This window comes from Vombatus ursinus, unplaced genomic scaffold (assembly GCF_900497805.2).
Source record: "Vombatus ursinus unplaced genomic scaffold, bare-nosed wombat genome assembly UNPS02014807.1, whole genome shotgun sequence".
Lineage (NCBI taxonomy): Eukaryota > Metazoa > Chordata > Mammalia > Diprotodontia > Vombatidae > Vombatus > Vombatus ursinus.
The window spans coordinates 53595912-53609867 of NW_020954585.1; the positions used below are offsets into that span (position 1 = coordinate 53595912).

Here is a 13956-nt window from a genome sequence, read left to right on the forward strand (position 1 = left end):
TGGTTGATATAATACCCTTTTTACACTTCATATATATTATGTATCGTTATATTTATGTGCTGTATATCCCATTATGTGCCAGGCATTGTACTATATATTGTGCTGTACACACACACACATGCACTCACTCTCTTTTTCCATATATATTTATATATATAATGCAAGTATAGTGTGGTACCATATATGTGTATATATATGAGAAAAAAAGGTGGGGAGGAGAGAGAATGAGAACATCACAATAGATAGTGCAATGCCTGACATGTAAGAGACTTAAATATACTTGATGTACTTGATGTATATACACACACACACACACACACACACACACACACACATATAGTACAGTGCTTGGCACTTGTTCAATTGTGTCTGATTCTTTGTGACCCCATTTGGGGTTTTCTTGGCGAAGATACTGGAGTGGTTTGCTATTTCCTTCTTCAGCTTACTTTACAGATGAGGAAACGGAGGCCAACAGGGTTAAATGACTTGGCCAAGGTAAAAAAGTTAGTAAATATCCAAGACCAGATTTGACCTCAGGAAGATGAGTCTTCCTGACTCCAACCCCAGCACTATCCATTGCGCCACATAATAGGCTCGATATATACATGTTGACTGATTGCTATGATACACTTTTTAATTGGAAACAGTCATGAGTGCTTAAAAAACTGTGGATATCTCTTTGGTGTTTCTATGGTTTGAGTTGGGGATATGGGTAGTGATGATTTTCTTCTTTGATGTCAGAAGAGGAGGAAATATATAGAAGTGGTTAGACTTCTCAACAAAATTGGTGCCAGAAACTGTCACAAAACCGACTTTTAGATCTATGTGAGGAGAGAGGTAATTCCCCCCACCCCACTGTATTTATGCCCATGTTTGTGTTTAATATATTTGGTATGGGGAGGAGTATGAGGGATAGTTTAGCTTCATAGACCCAGTGAGTCTAAAACATGCTCAGAATTGTAAAAGGCAACAGGAGAATAAGGAGAAATTCAGTCCTGGGAATAACTAACTATATTTTCCTGGCAGCACTCCTCCTCACCCTGCCACCCTTCATTTTTAGAATTCTCCCTGCCTTAGGAACCTAACAGGAGTGGCACTTAGTGGTATCATGATATCTCTCATCATCATTGTGAGAATTGTGTATCGATTTTGGTAAGTTTTAAGAGCGCTCCTTTTCTCATTTGGAGTGCCTTGGTATTGAAGGAGGCAGCCCTAAGAAAAGAGAGCTAAGAGTTTCTCCTCATATAAGTGGCAATGATTATAAAACCCTTTTGATCTTTGGACTAGCTTGGGGTCAGAAACTCTTTAGAGATCTCACTGTAGTCTACCTATTCCCATACCCACTGGAAATGAATAACAAACATCAATAATAAGTAAATAAAGGAAACAAAGGACATATGTATAGCTAAGTGGTGAGTGGAGAGCTCTCAGGAAGTGGAGTTAGGAAAACCTGGGTTCAAATTCCACCTCAAATATTTACTCAATTCGTGACCCTGGGCAAGTCACTTAACTTGTGTGGGCCTTAGTTTTCTAATCTGTAAAATGGGAATGATAGCACTTGCTTTTCAAAGTTATGAAAATAAAATGAGATACTATTTTTAAAAGTCTTTGCAATCCTAAAGGAGCTAAATAAATGCTAGTTATTATGATTATTATTACCTGTGGTTATTATTATGTATTAACCAGTGGACTTGAGAACTGATTTTCATGTGCTTGCTCTCAATCAGTAATTCTGAGCCAGCTAGTTTTTAAAACCTCAATTCTCTTTTTTATTGTTATCTTTTGATTTTATATGACGTTCATTTCTGAATTTATCCCTTTTTACTCCCTTATCCCACTCATTGAGCCTTCTGTTGTAACAAGATTTAAAAAAAAATTCAACAAAATTGCCAACACTTCAAGTCTGATAATATATGCAATAATCTACACCTTTAATCCTCTACTTCTGCAGTGGAGGGAAGGGGTACATTTTTCCAACTGTTCTCCAGGGCTGAGCTTGGTCATTATAATGAATGACACAGTTTCCAGTTTTGTTTACTGCTGTATAGTCATTGTGTATATTTTCCCAATTCTTCACTCCATTTCACTTTACATAAATCCGATTGTTTCTTCTAATTCTTCATATTTACCATTCCTTATAGCTCAGTAATATAGCATTACATTTGTTGAACCATTCTCCATTTTATGGGTACATGCTTTTTTCCCCTCACATCTTTGATACCACAAAAAGTACTGGTCCTAATATTTCTGTATATATGAGACCCTTCCATGTTTGACCTCCTTGGGGCATATACCTAGCAGTGGGTCTAAGTATAGATATTTTGGTCACTTTTCTTTTAAAAGCACAATTGCTTTTCAGAATGTTTGGATCAATTCAAAGCTCTACCAACAATGTATAAATGTACTGGTGTTCCTGAAGTCTCTGACATTGGAATGAAACCTGAAAGTTGTTTGTATTTCTCTTATTATTAGTGATCTGGGACAACTTTTCATTGGTTCTTAATAGTTTGAAATTCATTGAGCTGTTCATATGTTTTGACCACTTACCATTTGGGCATGGCTTTTGGTCTCATATATTTGTGTTAATGACCTATGTCTTTTTGACATTAAGGCATTGTCTGAGATTTATGACATGAAGACTTTTTTTGTCCCCATCAGTGACCTTTAACCCTAGTTGCACTGATTTTGTTCTTGCAAAACTTTTTTGATTCCCTTAAACAATCTATTGGGTTTTATGATTTCTTCTATTTCTTGTTTGGTTAAGAATTTTCCCCCTGGCCATAGGTGTGAAAGTTTCCTCTACCCTGTTCACCTACTTTTAAAAGTGTGACCTTTTATATTTAAATCAAGAATGCATTTGGAACTTACTGTGTTATGTGGCCACCATAAGTTTTTATAAAATTTCTCCCTCTTCCTCAATCTTTAATTGTTAATTATTCTTATGAATCATTAATTATTCTTGCTATTAACATCTGGAAAATTGCTGGAGTGGATTGCAGGTAGGTTCTTCAACTCTGGAATTATCATTCTCCTTTTCACCTCCTTAGTGTCTTCTTATTGATTAGCACCTTTCTGCCATACCCCACTTTCCCTTATTTTACTAAACCTTGACTTGCCCCCAAGGTTGTTATTCAGTTATGTTGACTTTTTTATGACCCCATTTAGAGTTTTCTTGGCAAAGATACTGGATTGGTTTGCCATTACCTTCTCCATTGTGTTTTACAGATGAGGAAACTGAGGCAAACAGGTTTAAGTGACTTGCCTAGGGTCATACAGCTACTAAGTGTCTGAGGCTGGATTGGAACTCACAAGGATGAGTCTTCCTGACTCTAGGCCCAGCTGTCTATCCACTTTGCCACCTAGCTGCCCAAGTGTTGTTGTCTTGCTTAATAAATGCTCTATCTTGCTATCTAAGTGCATGAGAGGTACAAGCAAGTTACTAAGTAAAAACCAAGGAGGAAATTCCTTAAGGGAAAAGACTAACTGGGAAGTTCAGGGAAGACTTCCTGAAGAGGGCATGGCATTTGAATTGGGCCTTACTGCACAGGTAACCGTTCACCAGGCTTGTGTGTATGTGTGTGTGTATATATATATATACTTTATGTGTATAACAGGTTAGCTAAGGCATCCCATAGATAGATAATAGTGTCAGCAAAGCCACAGAGACAGGAAGGCCTGGAGCGTGTATGGGTGACCATTAGAGAGTTGAATGGAGTGAGACCTCAATTCAACCAATACACATTAAGCATTTTAGGGTTAGATTTGGAGTCAGATCATTGTGTCAGTTACTAGGGGTACAAAGATGGATATGATATAGTCCCTGTGGTCAGGGAGCTTAATCTTCATTTTACAACTGTAGTTTAGCAAACATAATTTATTAAGTACCTACTATGTGCCAGTCACTGTGTTAGTTGATGGGAAAAGTGAGATTCAGTCTCTGTCCTCAAAGGCTTATGATCTACTAGTGGGGTGCAGCAGGTTCACAAATAAGTACATACTGGAGATGCACTGTACTATAAGAAGCAGCAGGTTGTAGTGGATAGACTGCTGGCCTTGAAGTCAGGAAATCCTGAGTTCAAGGTGTGCCTTTGATACATACTTAACTGGGTGAATTGGTTTTGTTCAGTTATTTTTCAGTCATGTCTGATTCTTCATGACCCCATTTGAAATTTTCTGGGTAAAGATCCTGGAGTTGTTTACCAGTTCCTTCTTCAGCTCATTTACAGAGGAGGAAACTGAGGAATGCAGGGTTAAGTGATTGCCCAAGGTCACACAGGTAATAAGTGTCTGAGGCCAGATTTGAACTTAGGAAGATGAGTCTACCTGACTACAGGCCCAGCATTCTATCCACTGTGTCACCTAGTTGCCCTCCTGGGTAAGTGGCCCTGGTAAATCAGTTAGCCTTTTAGTGACTTAGTTACAGGGTAATTGGCAGGTTCCATTGGTGAAGGGAGTTTTTTCACCTGGAGTTCTCTGCACTTAAGAAGTAAGTGCAGACATGTATGTTTATTTGTATAATTATATAGCCATAGTGATGTACATTATTATATTATTAATTATATGTTTGATTATATATTAATTACATAGGCATAATGATGCACATTATTATATCATTAATTATATATTTGATTATGTATTAATTTTATATAGCAAATAATAGGTACAATTAATATAACATAATTATAGGAACAGTATATGGGTTATGTTACATATTGTCATATTGTATTAAAATATAATTATAAAATATATGCATGTCTGGACTAATACAGACACAGTGAGGGGAGGGACACTGACATCTGGGAGATGAGTGCAGAGGTCTAAGATGAGGCAAAATGCTCTGAGACCGTTGAGGAAAGAAAGATCGCTTTCACCTGAAGGAAGGATGATCAAAGGCTCTGGCAAAGGAGTGCCACCAGATTTGACCTATGAGGAAAATCCTAGAGGAGGACCTGTTCCAGGAGCCAGATTGTAGAGAGCCTTGAATGACAGCAATAGGAATTGATACATTATTCAGTAGGCACTAGGGAGATATTAAAGGTTTTTCAGTAGAGAATTGACTTGATTAGAGCAGTAAATTAGGAAGATTCCTCAGAAAGCTGGTGTGAAGGATGGTTTGGAGGCAGAAAGATGAGCTGGGAGGCTTTTATTGTCATTTTGGTTGAAGAGATGAGTGCCTGAATTGAGATGGGGACAGTGGGAGTGGAAAGAGGAGGGATCACAGTCAGTTAACAAGCATTTATTAAGCATGTTCTATAGTGCAGGGGGGCTGATATGGCCAGACTGTATTAGAATAGAGAGAGATTTGGCCAGGGAAACCAATTGGGAGGATATTGCAGTAGGCTGGGCAAGAGGTGATGAAGACCTGAAGTAGGGTGGTAACTATGATTGGAGAGAAGGGGTGTTTGGCCGCTGGTTGGTCACGTACTATGAATAAGGGCAAGGAGTCTGAGGCTGACACTGAAATTGGGATCAGGGCCACTTAGGAGGATGGTGGTTACCTCAATGGTAATGGGGAGGTTTGGTGGAGGGTTAGTTTTTTGGGGGGGAAAATAGTTAAACTTATTTAGTTTGAGAAGCCTTTGTGACATCCAGGTAAAGATAGCCAACGGGCAGCTGGTATTATAGGACGTCAACTCAGGAGAGGATTGAGGGCTGAATATTTAGATTGGTCTTATCAGAATAGAGATTATGATTGAATCTGTGGGAGCTGATTAGATTATTGGGGGGCTGGGGAGAGAAGGAGGGAGGGAGGCAGAGAAAAAGCATAGGAGTGCATAAGCCAATGTCCACATCCAGAACATAGTTCTGGGATGGGTAGAATTCCTACCTTTGTCCTCAGTCAAGTAGGAGGTGAACCAGAAGAGAGCAGTGTCAGGAAAATTCAGAGAACAAAGTTTATCTATCTAGAAAGAGGGGTTGGTCACCAATGTTTCAGAGAAATCAAAAGAGAGAGAGAGAGAGAGCACATGGCATGGTGTTTAAAGGGCTAGACCTAGGGGTAAAAGGACTGGGTTCAGATCCCACCTTTGGCATTTATCGGCTGTGTCAACATGGGCAAATCGTTTATCTCTCTGAGCCTCATTTTTCCTCTGCCAATAAAAGTCTTAGTACCTATGGTAGCCACTTTTAAGTGTTGTGAGGCTCTTAGTATATAACACATGTAGGATGTTTTGTAAACTATATGTGTGTGTGTGTGTGTGTGTGTATACATACACATACATATGTATTTAAAAAATTATAATGGACTAGAAGAGGCAGTGTTACCTAGAGGCCCAGACTCTTAGCCAGGAAGACATGGTTTCAAATCCTGCCCCAGATACATACAGACTGTTTGACCCTAGGCAGGTTATTTATCTTCTCAGTGTTGGAGGTAATTCTCTAAGACTCTGGTGTCAGCCTGCACTGGGAAAGGTAATTTCCTTATCTAAAAGTTCCCCATACCAAGAAAGTCATAGGTTGGATCCTTAACCTATGAACCAGAAAATCATCAAACATTAAAATTTCAATATATAAAGAAGGCCAGAAAATGAGGATTATATAGGGAACTTTGACTATTACATACAGCTATTTGACTATTACATACATACGTGTGTGTGTATGTGTGTGTGTGTGTGTGTGTTATTGTTGTTCAGTTGTGTCCAACTCTTTGTGACCCCATGGACCATAGTATGCCAGTGCTGTGCATGGGCTTTTCTTGGCAGGGATACTGGAGTGGTTCACTATTTCCTTCTCCAGTGGATTAAGGCAAACAGAGGTTAGGTGTCTTACCCAGGGTCACACAGCTAGTAAGTCTCCAAGGCCAGATTTGAGCTTGGCAAGATGAGTCTTCCTGACTCCAGGCCCAGCACTTTGTGCACTATGGCGCCACCTAGCTGCTGCTGCTGCTGCTGCTGCTCTGTGTGCTTGTGTGTAAAAACAAAACTCATTGTGGTAGTACATCATTGCCCTGCTCATCTTGTTATCTCTTCTGAACTTAATTCTCTTGTCTTCTGTGTGTTTTAAATGTGTCATTGATGTTCTTTTCTCTCTTTGCTTTATTTTGGCATCCATCTTGGCCTCTAGTCCATTACCCCTCAGTACTCTTCCAGCCTATTCACCATCCCAGCTCTGCCTTTCCTTTCTTCCCCTCCCAGTCTTTCCCCAATCACTAGTCATTGCAGTGTTACACTGCCTTCTACTTTTGAATTCCTTGTCCACTTGTCTGTTGCCACCACACCTTGCCGTACTCTACTCTGTATTTATTCTCTGTGGTCTTTCTTTTTTGATTTCATTTGTGTGCTGTTCAGATCAAGTCATGTGAATGAGCTCACTACACATTTTTGTTATTTCCTCTCAACTGGGCCTCCTTACATCAAGGTCTTCCTCTTCCTCCCCCCAATTGCATCTCTTTTGTACACATCCTAAGTAACTCCTCCACAGCAGTAACTGTTTGACACCTTTTCTCACCCCACTCTTCGAATAGTATGACTTCTGACTTCCGTCAAAAAAGGAAAAAAAAAAACCAAGCCAAAAAACTGGCTTTCTCCAAAATTAGCAATCTCAAGCATCACTTCTATTGACACCTCTGCCGCATTCAGCACTGTTGATAGTACTCGTCTCCTAGATATTCTCTCTTCTCTGGGTTTTCTTGACACTGATCTTTCTTGGTTTCCCTTCTACCAGTCTGCCTATTTCTTCTCTTCGTCATCTATATCAACCCCCCTCTCAAACCCCAGGCTCCATCCTGGATCCTATTTCTCTACACTCTTTGTGATCTCATCTGTTCCCAATTGTCATCCCTATGTAGATGAGTGCAAAATGTACATGTATGTATGTATGTGTATTTGTACACATACATATATACACATATGTATGCTATATATCTCTCTATGTATATCTATGTCTTGAACTCTAGACCTACCTTCCTTACAGAGCTTGGGATCTCAAACTTAACATAACCAAAATAACTCATAATTTTCCCTCCAAACCCACCTTCTTCCAAACTTCTTTTCTACTATTGAGGATATTATCCTCCTTCCACCACCACTTTCCACCCCCTTCTCATTCACAACCTTAAAGCCATCCTTGACTTCTCACTCTCCCTTAAGGCACATATTCCATTGGTTGCCCAGTCTTGTCTGTTCCATCTCCAGTACGTTCTTTGGCAGTTGACCCCCTCTCCCTATCTAACACAGCCGCCACTCTAGTTTAGGCTTTCATCTCCTCTCACCTGGATAATTGCAATAGCTTCAGTCAGTAAGCATTTATTAAGCCCCTACTATATGCTGGGAATTATCCTAAGTGGAAAGGATACAAAGAAGGGTAAAAATTGAGTCACTGCCCTCAAGGAGATCACATTCCAATGGGGGATAGAACTCGCCAACAAATGTGTATAAATGATATATCTATATCTATATCTATAGATATAGATATATATATATATCTATCTATATATATAGTGTGAATGGAAGGTAATATCAGAGAGAAGGCACTAGCAGTGGAAGGGATGCTTGGAAGGTCCCACTGGGTGGGATTTGAGCTGAATTTTGGAGGGAGCCAGGGAAGCCCATAATGATTGTTTTTCCACTTCTCCAAAAATACATGGTCTGAGAACTATTTTTTAAATGCATTGAGAGTTATGTATTTTTTTTTCTCTGTTGCAGGATGCCAGAGCAAAAGAAGAAAAGGTCTGAAGTGTCAGAGAAAAAGAAAAGGAAATTAAAGAAGCTGGTGGCAGGAGAGGAGCCCCTTGCACAGGAAAAGCCCCTGAAGAAGAAGAAACTGAGTGCCAAGGTACGAGGAGAGGACATTGCACATTGTGCGTGCAGCTTGGTTGGTCCTACTGTTTATTTGTCCTGGTTCTGCACCAGATTTGGTTGGCTTTATTCTCCATTCTCTTAAAGCTTTTTGTGTATGCTCAAGGACTGGCAAAAAAGTAAATTTGTTTAGAGCCAAAGGAAAGGAAAGTTAGAATTTTAGTGAACACTTGTAACTTACAACACTGATATATACCTCTTCAACCTGTGGAAACTTATTGCCTGTCCTGCTGCTGTAATACCTCTGTGACCATAACCAGAGCAGGGAGGAGACAGGGATGAGTTTTGTGATCTCAGAAGGATTTTTGTGGCTTAGGTTTGCATGCATAGCTGGGGCAATAGCACAGTGGGGATTGTTATGACAAGATGGGTTCAAGGCTGCTTCCTAGAAGGCTCTTCAACACTTCACCAGTGGATGATTTGTAGTCAGTACCACCAAGGGAGTAGAGAGGGTTGATTTTTTTTTCCTCCAAATCGGTGCTCTTGGGATCAATTGGATTTAGGCCTGGAAGGGACTTTAGAAATCATATAGTTTCTTCTTTAGTACCCACCTTCCCCAATATCTGTCACAACAAATGTTTTATTGGCTAGTTTGAATGAAGAAATAATTTATCACAGCATATGTAAATCCTTCAAATAATGTTCAAATAATGACTAGATTAGAGAGTCAATGTGATGCAACAGAAAGCATTGGAATAGGAGTGGGAAAACCAAGAATCTAGTCTATTATTAAGTAGCTGTGTGACCTTAGATGAGTTACCTCCCCTCTCAGGACCTCATTCATGTGTAAAATGAGGAGATAGAATTGGGTCCCTGGTGACAAACTCCAAGGAATCCTTGGAGGTGGGGGTGGGGGCACAGAGGTAGAGGAGGGGAGCTTATTGACTTATAAAACCAGAAATTATCATTATCTGTGTTCTGTTGTATTTTTATTTATTTTGTTAAACATTTCCCAATTACATTTTAATCTGATTTGGGTCCTCTTGACACTTCTCTTTTAGCTCTGTGTTCTTTGAGACTCTGAGCTAGTCATAACTTGCAAAATCAAGTCTCTTAATTTGGGTAGCTGTTCTGGGTTTCATTTCTAGTTGGCTTCCTCATCCACCCTCTTGGTAGCAGGTTGAAACTGTTCACTCTGGAGCCACCCAAAGCCCAGGAATTGACTATTTCTATTTTTACACTGGATTCTTTCTAGGAAGATTTTCCTCTCTGGTTCCTCTCCCCACCCCTTTTCATTTATTTACTAATTTTTATTTTATTACATTGCTTTTGTATCTGAAAAATCCAGTGATTTAAAAGCACAAATGGCTTCCCTTTTAAATCCTGTCTACTTAAACATCTTATTTTTTCTTGTCAGATCCACAGTCTCCCACTTCCCTCCCCCTCACAGCCCCCAAATTGAAAATAAGATCAATTAAATCCCTCTTACAAATATACATAGTCAAACAAAACAAATTCCCACACTGGCTGGGTGAAAAAGAAAAAAAGTCTCCATGTGTACTCTGAGTCCACCACCTCTGTTAGGAAGTAGGGAGCATCTCATGCTATTCCCAGTTACCATTTGCTGAAGCTAGTTATACTGTTCATGTCGAAGTGTGATCTGGTTTATTTAAACCAGTTTTCTTTAAATGTGTCAGAGAACTCAGGTTTGAATGGTTCTGCCATGAAATACCTGTGTAACTTTGGGCACTTTAGTCATTTAACCTATAAAATGCAAGAGTTAGATTAAGTGATCAATCTCTCAGTTTCCTTATCGTTCTAAAGCTATGATTCTGTGACCCTTTGTCTACTTCACTCATTCCTCCATGAAATTTTTGCCTTTCATTTAAGAGGAAAGGTGTGTCCTTTCATCATTAGTCTCCTTTCCCTACCCTTGCTGACAGGCTTGCCATTTAGGTATCCTGACAAATAAGTCTTGCTTAGTGAAAAACATCATATTTTCAACCCATGTTTATTTTATGATTACCTCTGCCCAATCCAATCACCATTACTCTTAAATCCACTTACTTGGTAGTAATTTTTTTTAGGAGGGTAGAGAAGGGAAGGTAATAGTTATAGTGACATTTGGTATCAGCCTGCCTCAGTCCAAGAGTATGATTGTAGCTGCTGTCTTATATCAAGGGAGACATAACCTTTGAAGATTATTTGGGGAAATAGAACCAGGAACATAGGTGTAGTGAGGATATGGTTTGATTTAGCATATTCACATGTAGACCCTGAGGGAGTACATTTGAACTAAATATCATGAAGAAAGAAAAAGAAAGTTTGTTTCCTGCAGCCTGTGGAGATGCCAACTGACCAGAAGGTGTCAGCAACTACTTTCAATCAGACCTGATACTCCATTCTGTTTCATTTAAGGTACTCTTTCCCTGAGGGCCAATATGCCAGTTCTTGGCTAAATTTTCTTGTTGATTTTCATTTGAATAAGGTGATAAGACCTGGGAAGGAGGGTCTGTGGTCTTGAAGTTTTTTGTTTTTAGTTAAGTTTTTTTTTTTAAGGGACTGAAAACCATCCTTAAGCAAAACGAAGGTGAGATTCTGCCTTAGGAAATGGAATTATGCTTTATTTAGAGGGAGATCAGTTCTTATTATCATTTCCGATTCTCTGGGGAAGTTGTTAAAAAAAAGCAGATTTCTCTATTAAAATTGTTATTGTTTAAGAAAAACAATCATAAAGTAAACTCAAGTATTTATGAAGGGGATCAGATTTAAGAGGCCTGGAAAACAGTATTCCCTGTCCACCAGATAGGAATGATGTGGAAAATTACTGCAGTGAATTCAGCTCTTTGTGAGCTTAGTTCTGTGATTCATCGATCCCGCAATGTCTTCTTGAAGAACCTTCTAAACCCAGAGTGGACAACGGAGAAGATACTGTTGCTTCCCATTGGTCGTTATACTGCCTTCCCAGAAATTTAATCATGGAGAAGACTCGTCAGGTCATCCAGTTCATTCTCTGGGCGCTCATACAGAATTACTTCCCACAGAATGTAGCTCAGAATGTTTGGTCCAGGATTGTTCAAATGTATTAAGTGATAAAATTTTCTTCCTTTTTCTCTGGGCACTTTGATAGAGTTCACACTTTGGGAATGTCACCTTCTTTTCCCTTTGGCCTATGGTTTTGTAAAAAAATTTTTTTAATTTGGAGACTACTGGCTTCTACCTTTTTATCATGCACAGCTTTCTATATGTGTCCTCATTCCTTATGGGTTTTTCCTTATGAAACCTCATCAGCCTTCCTTTCTCACCTCTCCCAGTTCACTTATCAGTTCTGTATTCAGTTATCACTGTATTAACTTCAGGCTGAAAGCACAGGGGCTGGTGATGGGTGGTGGTGGTGGGATGGAAAGAAGGAATGAGGCAGAAAACAGTACTTTAGTGACATCCCCAAGATAAGAAGAGATTTACAAACAATGATTTCCAGATAGCCAGGCATGTCTGAGCTATACCTTCAAACTTCTGGGTCAGTTATTTCACAAAGTCTTCATTAGAATGTAAGACAAGTTTTTCACTCTGTATTCTGACAGACTTGAGGTCTTGTAGGGGAAACATTAGGAGTCTTGGAGCTTTATTCCCTTAAGACATTCAACCTGCCCTCTTTATAGGTTGAAATCAACACATTTTCATTTTCTGGAGGAATAAGAGGTTTTGTTTTTTGTTTTTTAGCAGACTAGCAAGACTAAGGCTAGAAGATCGTTGCCATTTGCTCCAACTCAAAGTATCGTATTTTAAAAAGGTTTTATTAATATCTTTTGTTTTTGGCAGGAGGACTTGAGTTCAAATCTTACCTTAGCCTCTAACTAGCTATGTGACCCTGGGCAATTTACTTAATCTATCTCAACCTTAGTTTCTTTATTTGTAAAATGGGAATAATAATAGCAACTGATTCACAGGGTTGTTGTGAGGACCAAGTGAAATATCATATGTAAAGTGCTTTCCAAACTTTAAAGCAATATATAAATGATAGCTATTATTATTCTTGCATCATTTCTGGGACCCCCTCATCTCTTTTCCTGCCCGTCCCCCCAATACTGTATACACCTTCATAACAAAGAAAAATAATAAGCAAAATCAGTTGACATACTGACTGCATCTAAGGACAGACTGCAATTATTGCCCTCACCTTTCCTCTGAGGCATCTCTCAATTCCTTGAAGTCCTTGAAGGCTTCTAGCCTTATCGCTCAAGTGAAATTATGTCCAAACTTATCAGTGACCTTTTATTTGTCAAATCTGATGACAATTCCTCAATCTTCATTTTTCTTGACATTTCTGGAGCATTTAATACTGTGAACCACCTTAGTGACACTGTCCTCTCTGGGTTAGCCTCCCACCGGTCTGACCACTTCTTCTCAGTCTTTTTGCTGGCTCATCTTCTATGTTATGCCTCCTAATAGTTGGTGTTCTACAAGGCTCCTTCCTTCTCTCTGAACACTCTCAGTGACCTTATTAGAGTCAGTTTAATTATCATATATCTGTGCAGATGCCTCCCAAATCTGTATCTTCAGCCATTATGTCCTTCCTAAGTTCTACTCCTGCACTGTGACCTGCCAATTGGAAATTTCCAACTAAATTATTCAACCCAACATTGTTTAATCCAAACCCCTCCTTTTTTTGAAGTTTCCTATTTCTGTTGAGGTCACCTCCATCTTTACAGTCTCCTGGGTTCTAAACTTTGTCATCCATTTTTCCTTACTCTTACCCTAAATAACCAAAAAATTACCAGATAATTCTACCGCCACAATATCTCTCATGTTCTCTATTCATATACTCTGGGTCAAGGCTTCATCATCGATGGTCTGGACTAATACAATAGCCTACATCTTAGCCTCATTACTTCAAATCTTTCCTATTTTAATCCATCCTCCATGCAACTGCCAAAGTGATTTTCCTTATGCACAAGTATGACTATGTTACGTCTGTATTCAGGAAACAGCAGTGGCTCCTTATTACTTCTGTTTGGCTTTTAAAGCCCCTTAAAATCTGGCCCTGCCTATCTTATTACATATTACTGCTGTTCACCCTCTCTGCAGTCCAGTTATACTGGCCATCTTAACATTTCCTCATACACTAGACTGTATTTCCTGTCTCTCCTCTGTTCCAGGTATTCTTAACCTTTTGTGTGTGTGTGTGTGTGTGTGTGTGTGTGTGTGTGTGTGTGTGTGT

At 39.3% G+C, this 13956-nt stretch overlaps 1 protein-coding gene across 4 annotated transcripts in view; it reads left to right on the forward strand.

Moving 5' to 3' along the window:
• CUNH7orf50 (chromosome unknown C7orf50 homolog) overlaps positions 1–13956 on the forward strand; it is a 338906-nt gene that overhangs the window by 947 nt on the left and 324003 nt on the right. For all 4 annotated transcript variants that reach the window (XM_027874516.1, XM_027874520.1, XM_027874518.1 and 1 more), the window contains one exon: positions 8643–8772. In XM_027874516.1, the coding sequence (XP_027730317.1) occupies positions 8644–8772 (129 nt within the window). In that variant the 5' untranslated portion in view covers position 8643. The remainder of the gene's footprint in view (positions 1–8642; positions 8773–13956) is intronic.